Below are 8,898 nucleotides of genomic sequence, written 5' to 3'. Positions count from 1 at the left end.
TTGCCAGTAGCATGGGTGCTCAGCTCACACACTGGAACAGCACATTAGGCTTCCCCAGGTTCGAGCTTGTAATAAAGAAATAGATACAAACAGCCATTGTGTCAGCACCCTGACACCAGATGGGATGCTGGCTGACAAAAGGTAGACGTCACATAAACGTAGCCTCCAGCTAGGTTTATAGTATATCAATGCGGGGACCTTCTTCTCACCTTGAGCCTTTTACTTTAATACCTCAGCCCAGGGACACTAATTTGATTTTAACTTTATTCCATTATATTTTATTGTTCTTAAGTTCAGTTCTTTTTTTTTTTTCAGTCGTTCAGTGTACATCAATACAGTATACAAAATGAGATTTTCCATCCAGAATACATTGTATATTGGCTCAATCAAGGATATTACCATAAATGTTATCATCAACAAATAATTTTCTATTTCTTGTTTCTTATATATTTTGCTTTTTTTCCCCCTCTTTGACTCCCTACTTCTCACCCTCTGCCAATTCTCCCCCTTCTCCCACACTGTCTCTTTTATGTACAGTTGTTTCCTATGCCTTTTTTTTTTTCACATTTGACTGATCCACTAAAGATCTTAATTAACTTAAAAACTTCCAATAGCAAGCACAACTGATATGTTCATATATATATATATATATATAACACATGTCTAATTCTGGGCATAAACCTTAGTGAGTAAAGTAAATATACTGTAAAGGAGCACCTTGCTGGGGCCATATAGCTTACCACAGTCATTAAATAGGTATTAATAGGCATTTTTAATGCATTTTTTATTTCAAGAAAAACAGTTTTAGTTGTAATAGATAAAAATTTAAAAATGTTAAGAGAAATTTACTTAAAGTTTAAAGCCAGGAAAAAGGTTAGGATTCAGTTCAAATAGTCTGTAGATAAACCTATCAACAGTTCAAGAGAAGACAAAAATCCTTCAATAATGAAATCAAAGCATTGAAGAAAATCGGTAACGTTTTAGTCTATAGTCAAAAAAATTCTATTTCACTAGTTCAGACTCATGACTAACCTCTCTGCTATTGAATTTGCAGTGTTACTATGGTCTGATCTTTCCATTTAAACTCTAAAAGTTAACATTTAACTCTGAACTCGTCCCTACTATGAGGCTAGCCATTCTCTTGGCACTTCTTGGAGAGCTGGTCTGGTGTTGGTAAATTCTTTCAGGTTTTGTTTACCTGAGAATGTTTTTGTCTATTTTTTCCCATATGAAGGACAATCTTGCTAGGTATCTCATTCTCGGTTGAAATTGTTTTTCACTTAATACTTTGAATATGTTTTCCCATTCTTTCCTTGCACGCGCCGTTTCCAATGAAAGGTCCGACGTTAGCCTTATGGGATAGCCTTTGAAAGTAATTTGACATCTCTCTCATGCCAAATTTAGTATCTTGTCTCTGTCTGTGGTTTTGGTCAATCTGGCTATGATGTGCCTGGGGGAAGATCTTCTTGGGTTGAGCCTATGTGGGGTCCTTTGTATTCCTTGGGACTGGATGTTTGAGTGTGTTAAGTTCAGTTCTATGGCTCCATTCTTTTATTCACTCACTCTAATATTCATACAACAGATAGCTCCACAGTGAGCCATCTAGATCCTAAAAATAATGCAAAGTGCTCTTTGGTCAAAACTCAATAAAATTGTTTTTAAATGCTGAACAATACTGAATACAACGTACTTCCTTTTCTTTAGGAATTTATATACATATGAACATTCCATATACTCTTTTTATTTTAAATTGGTTTCTTGGGCCTATACATAAGATACATGGATAAGGCTTAAAAGAGCATTTTTTAAAAAAGAATTATTTATTTAACTGTATTTAGTTAGTTATTTTTTAAAAAAAAAGAATTATTTATTTAACTGTATTTATTTAGTTATTTTAATTTGACCAGAAAGAGACAGAGTGAGAGAGGGAGGGAGGGAAAGTGAGAAAGCAAGCTGCTAGGTCCAGGACTGGAACCACGGTCCGCCATGTGAGAGCCCAGAGTTCTCAACTACCTTGCCACCTGTTGACCCCCTAAATGAGCATCTTAAGTTTCAATAGAAATGCTACCTTTAATCTACTACATCTGAAACATGAATATAAAACTTACATATCTGAGAGGAGTTAGAAAGATTTCTTTTTGTTAAGTATGAAGTAAATAAGCTTCAGAGAATTATTTTTGTAAAATGTAATGAAGTTGAATATGCACATTCCCAATTAAGCAGAAATTTTACTCCTACTAATGATCCTTGAGAAACTCTCACATGGGTATACAAAGATATATAACAAGAATGCTCACAGTGGCATTGTGTAAGAGGAAAGAACTGGAAGCAACCAAATATCTACTAACAAGATATATGAATTAGAACACTACACAGCAATAAAAACTAACTAGCACTACGTGTATCAATCCAGATGGATATTGTAGATAAATCCCACAGATAGGATGCTTAGAAGAGTTATAAAATAATAACTATATAAGTCAATAGTTTGCACAAATATAAACACATATACAAACTTATACTATACACATAGGTTCATATCTGTAAATGTGTAAAGGATTACATGGGCATTTTAAATACCAAAGCAGAATACTGGTTAAAAGAGTTCAGCTGTATTAATAACATTTTTATCTCTTAATGTAGGTGGTAGATATGTTGATATTCATCATATTACTCTTTGTAACTTTATATAAGCTTAAAATATTTTATAATAAAATTTTTAAATGAGCAGGACTGTGAAAAGGTTAATCTATGACCACCACAGTAACCAACTCTTGCCACTTCCACTAGCTCAGCAAAGCCACATTAACAGCTCCTCCAGAAACAGAAAGGGCTTTGCAAGAAGAGAAGAAGCAATTATCCCCCTTTCCATATCCCTGGGTCATGCTCTGAGTTGTATTTGTCCATCTCTCTTTGACATAACGACCAAGAAATCACACTGGCCCCTTCCTTTTTACATAGTTCAATCATGCGTATTACATGTATTCATTGAGCAAACATCTTCTCAGTGCAAGGTTCTGGGGTAAAAAAATGAGTAAGTGTGACTGCAGCACTTCAATGGCTGAGCCTAGTTCAGAAGAAAGGCCATTACAAATACAGAGCTGGGGTGAAGTGAGAGATGCTTCTGGAGCGGGAGGTGGGCAAGTGCAAGGGCAGCTTCAGGAGGAGGAAAGAGGCGTTCCCGAGCTTCCTTTAAAAAGCAGCAGTTTTCTGCTGACTCCTGCAGAGAAGTAGCAGATCAGTGGCAGAGAAAGCAGTGGGGTTACGAAAGCCAACTGCCTTATTTCTGCAGCTTTCCTGAGGAGACCACTAGGGAGCCTGCTGGGCATTTCTGAGAAAAGGATGGTGGGACAGAAGAGTGAGAAAGTAAGAGAGGGAGGCAGAGTCAGCCAAATCAGATCATGAAGGATTTATATGCCACATTAAGAGGCTTGGGCTGGGGACCAGCAGATGGCGTAGTGATTACGTCCCACATGGTTGACAGTGGTTCAAGTCTGGATCCAGTGACTTCAAACACATCAGGGGCATGTGTGTGTGTGTGCCTAAAATCCCGAGAGGAAACTGGAGAAGACATTGTGGTGTAGCCACTCCCCCCGGCATGTGCCCTATAGCAAAAATCTCTTTAAAAATAAAAAAAGAGAGAGAGAGAAAGACTTTTACTGTAGATTAATCATTTCAAACTGGGAAAGGGCCACAGAACCCAGGTGGGGCCCAAGCAGTAGGGCCTTTCTAGAGGAGGAGATAAGGACACTATGTCCTACGGACAAGCAAAAAAGGGGTAGAAAGACCTTCTTCACAGAGGGAGCAGTCCAAGTATGGAACAGGGGGTCAAATTTAGAGCCCTGAAAATATTAACAGTTAAGTATGGCTAAAGAATAAGACATGTTGGGGGTGGTGTTTGGAGGACAAGGGTAAAGGGAAGGAGACACCCAGCTTCCATAACCCTGATAATAATGAACAAGAGGCCATTTACATGCTACTCAGCTCAAACTCATTCCCAAAAAAGAGTCAGGGAAGTACAGTTTGGTGCTGAGATCAGCTTATATGTTTCAATTCTGCTCTTCTTTATAACAGCACCAAGAAGTATTTTCTGACACAGCATAAGCCTTCCTTCAGTTGAATCACATTTGGGTTCAGTCTGGACCCCAGAACTCATCTCACTAACTATTTTTAGCTGTTTTCTCAGTGTACACCATCCTACCACCAGGCTCTTACACTCCTACTGCCCAGTTGCCAGAGCAAAATCACTCAACTCCACTACTCTTGGCTTTATCATCTTGGCTACATTTCCCTAAGCTCACTGCAATTTGCCTTCAGTGACCACTGTCGCAACTCAAGATGCACCACCATTCTTCCTTCTCCAGGACTGTGCAATAGAGGTGGCACACGAACTGCCTGATAGTAATGACCAGCGTGGCCAAGGCACAGTGCCACACCACTGTACAATACCAGAGCCAGATGGGAGGCCCCACGTTTAGATCCCAGAGTGACCTGAACACACTGGCTGGCTCGGAGGCTAGGAGGAAGATCATGGCGTGGTAAGACGTTATTGAGAGTATCTCTCTCTCTCAAAATAAATACACTTTAAAAAAAAAATAGTGTGTCAGGCTATAGCAAAGAAAGATAAAAAAAAAAAAATCCATCAAGGATATAAGAAGGGTCAATGTGGCCAATGCGGTGCTGAAAGCAAGGGTGAGATGTAGAGAACATTCAAGAAAGGCAGTGGAACACAGAAGACAGTTAGAAAAGGCTGCCTGGAAAAGAAAGAATTGTCTCTGAAAGTAAAAAAACCAAAGGCTTTCTATGTCATCTGATGCTGAGCATCAATTATGAGCCAAACACTGTACTAAGTGCTAATCTTCCTGGTCAGAAATTACCCAGAATAGATTTCATCACACTGGTGCTTTTCTGATGAGAAATTAATATGGCATTCTTCTGATAAAAGGTAAATAACAAGCAGCCTTGTGATTTAAAGCTGACGGATAAATATGTATACATAGACACACACAAAGAGCCACCCCAGTTAGGTTTTCCTTGTTGAGAATAACCGCACACTAGGGCATCTATCAACTAGCCAGTAAGCTGAAAGAGCAAAAAGGACAGTTCGGTGCTTGAAGGCCGTCACCAGCCTTCTGTGTGTGAGCCCATGCAGGCACTCTGACGCTGCTGGTGCCCATGCACCAGGCTCTATGGTGACCTGCCGGTCCTGTGGACACTATGAACACTCTGACAAGGGAGCCCCCAGGTCTTTTTCAGATAAACTGATGCCAAGTGAGGTATCACTCAACTGGACGTTAGCAGTTTAACTGTCCAAGGTAATTTCTCCTTTGTGATTTTAAGACCAGATTCTGGACTCAGGTTGTTAATTCATTTAATAACCATGGACAGGCCAGCCCTATGGCACAGCAGTTAGGTGTTGCACAGAGGAAGCTGGATCCCACATGGCCCACTAGGATTCGGGTCTCAGCCCTACTGGACTAAGAAGCATGCTGGGTATGCACAGACATGCCAAGATCCTGATGAGATAAAGAATTGGAGAAGGGATTTCAATCTGACCAGGCCCAGTTAGAGGTGCTTTCTCCCCATGCCCTACTGTCCCTTATCTCACCCACACACATGCACCTTCTCATATTAAAATAATTTTAAAATAAATAACAATTTACTACTAGAAGATCTATCAGCTCCATGAAATAAGTCTACAAATAAATGCCCATTGCCACCAGGTCTGGCAGCAAAACAGTAAAGTGGCTGAAAGGACTGGGTATTATAACACAGAGAAGAAAAAGCAATGAACCAATATGGCCCCTTAAATACAGCTGTGCTCAGGGCTCACAGACCTCAACTCCTGTCCCTGTGGGCCTCAGCACAAGTCATCCTCCCCTTTCACCCCATTTTCTGCACTTCTACATACCTCTGAATCAAGGCCCGAGAAGGAAAGGTCTAGAAAGAAAAATATCTATCTCCCTATTACCCACAGCTCAGCTTCCAGGTCTTCATGGCCTACCCTGGGATGAAGGACACAGACAAAGCTCACAGCCTTTGGGGAGACTCACCCCTACCCACAAAAGGGCAGCCTTATACAGGGGCATGCTTCCTATAATTTTTTTTTTTAAAAAGACTAACTCCTAGTCATATCCTTGAAGATGCTTACAATACACTGGGGGAAAGATGTGTGGGAAAAGGAGTGCGAGAGGTCAGATGGAGGCTCAGCGGTGATACAACTGGATCTACATAAGGAAGGTCCTGGGTTCATGTCCCAAGATTTCTCTAGGTACACATGCCCATGAACCAGGCTGAGTGAGACTGGGGCTGGATCACAGCATAGAGACCCTTCTGGGGATGCCCATCTTCCTGTCTGTCTCTCTCTTATGTAAGAAACTTTAAATAAATTTAGGGAGAAAAGGAGCATAAATAAGGTATTCAAAGGCTAGGATGCAAGTATGATGTGTTACAAAAGAAGGAGCAGCAGACTCTACATCAGGGTTCTTGGGATGCGTTTGACAGATGTGGCTGAGAGCTGGCTTCTGATGGGCAAGCATTTGTGTGCAGGTCAATGAGTGAAGAGACTGGCTCCAGGCAGAGGAAGCACAAGCGAAGGCCACATCTGTTCTTTTCTCCCACGGAGCATACCTTATTCATCTCACCTTCTCCCACCGTGCCCACCTGGCATGGTGCTCAGCCCTTATTAGAAACTCAATAAAAGATGGCTGAAGGAATGAAATCCAACAGGATAACGTTACTTCCAACATGCATCACATGCCAATATTCTAATCTGGAAAGTGTCCTCCCCAGATCTTCCTAAAGGTAAACCTTGGGCTGGGCCAAAGACAGAATGTGTTTATAACCATAGTTACCCCGTAAATAAAATCAGAAAGAACACTTCGCATCACTGAAAGATAATTTACAAGAAATATGCCTGAATACACACCCTTAGAGTGTATTTTAAAAAAAAATTTTGTAATGACTTACCTACATCATCTGTCCTTGATATATTACTTTTCTCCAAATCCTATATTTTAAACAAAAGAGAAAAAAGATAAGCCTCATCACATAACAGAGCTAGTGATACAGCGAATACAAGAGGCCTTCAAAGAGCTTATGGAAAATATGTATTAGGAAAAACTATACATGAATTTCACATTTTTTTGCACCCTCATACTTTAATTCTCCCGACCCGCTGCTGTCTCCATCTCTTGCACTCATCTTTCATGAACTTTCTGGAAACCCCCTTGTATGTACAGTGTTACCATTTAGGGGAAAGATCTGGAGATAGCTTGGAGATACTTCCCTAAAGAAATGAGACCATAACCCAAGGGGAAAAACAAGCATCGATTCTCACAGAAGCCTCTTAGTTGGGGCTGTGCCTCTCATGTGATCTTGACAAGTCACTTAATGCAGCTAAAGCTCTTTCCTCCTATATAAAATGAAATTAATGCTTAACTAGTTCACAATGTTCTTGGGGATTTATTTTAAAAACTGTGTAGACTGTAAAGCATTCCAAATGGATCCGGGATCGTCTCATTCTATTAGGGTGTGCTTCATGAAGATGAACTCTACTAATCATTGTACTTTATCACCCGTGGGCTTAAATATGCTTCCACCAAGAATCTTAACCAAGATAACCTCTTCTACCCGCAAAGCAGCCTTAGGGCCTACCCAGCCCTCAGAGATTAGTCTGTGGCAGCCCCTAGAATTCAGAGGCGCCTGACAGAAATCTGGAAGCGGGCACAGAAATACCAAGCCTAATTCTGTGCAAATCAAGGGAGGAACTCTCCAAAGATTTCTCTGGCAAAGTGCAGAGCATCGGCAGCTCAATCTGCCATCTTCATTGTCAGCTCTGCAGACTAGGGAAGGAATTTGCTCTCTAATTGCCCTTTTTTGCTTTTACTAACCATAAGCTATTATTAGGACAATTGGACGGCAGCAAATATCCTTTTGTTTTCTTCACAGACTGCAATAAGAAATGTGGTTGTGAGCTTTTGTCAACAATACTAGGAGCAGCTTAAAAGCCAATGCAGCCACAAAGGGATGTATCCTCTAAGAATGCAAAAGGGACTATGACAATGAGTGGGGAGGAGAGAGAGCTAAACACAGGGGAATGATGATCTTTGGTAGCATTTTCTGAAATTATCTTTATCTCAAGAACAGAAATGCCAATGAGAAAAGAAGAACCCCACAGTTATATGCTGATTTGTTAAATCTCAGCATCACCTGACACCTCACTTAATTCTGATTAAAATAGTTTTTTGAAAAAGAAAAAGAAAAAAAAAAAATCACTAAAAATGGTTGGAAAACTCAACCCACTTCTGTGCTGAACCAAAGCCAGGTCACCACCATCAGTCAGCGTGCATGGACTCCCTAGGCCCCCACTTTAATTTGATTTAAAAAGTTTTTTTAAAAAAAAAAAAAAAAAAAAAAAAAAAACACTAAAAATGGTTGGAAAACTCAACCCACTTCTGTGCTGAACCAAAGCCAGGTCACCACCATCAGTCAGCGTGCATGGACTCCCTAGGCCCTCTGTACTCCAAATGCTACTCCCGTGTAGGAGAACAACTTGCTCTCAGGGAAAGAACACTGGCCTCAGCTCCGGAGTCACCACTCAGCCCCACCATGAACCTGCTGGCTGCCTCTGGGTCAACCTGCCTTCTCCTTGGGAGCCCATAGCATTACATGCCAGACGAGGCTTTGGAATGACAGAATTCTTAGATCTGAAAACAGCACTGGAAATGATTCAATCGAACACTCTCCTTTTACAAATGAGACCATGGAAACTCAGAAAAAAATAAATGATTTTCTAAAGACCCCACCAGTCATTCTAACTGCAAAGGCAAGGACCCAAACTCAGGTGTCTTGCCTCCTTTCCAATGCTCCTCCCTTACATCATGACGCTGCATTCCT

The 8,898-nt window shown here is 40.7% G+C and overlaps 1 protein-coding gene across 1 annotated transcript in view; it reads right to left on the bottom strand.

Annotated features, from left to right (window-relative positions):
* The window catches only part of B3GLCT (beta 3-glucosyltransferase), a gene marked incomplete at its 5' end in the record, with an annotated part of 135,537 nt that overhangs the window by 120,341 nt on the left and 6,298 nt on the right, over positions 1–8,898 (bottom strand). The window contains 1 exon segment of the mRNA XM_027775679.1: positions 6,970–7,009. Within this exon segment, the coding sequence (XP_027631480.1) occupies positions 6,970–7,009 (40 nt within the window).

This window comes from Tupaia chinensis, unplaced genomic scaffold, assembly GCF_000334495.1.
Source record: "Tupaia chinensis unplaced genomic scaffold, TupChi_1.0 Scaffold000597_1, whole genome shotgun sequence".
Classification (NCBI taxonomy): domain Eukaryota; kingdom Metazoa; phylum Chordata; class Mammalia; order Scandentia; family Tupaiidae; genus Tupaia; species Tupaia belangeri.
The sequence above is the reverse complement of the archived record's forward strand: the minus strand, read 5'-3'. Positions and strand labels throughout refer to the sequence as shown.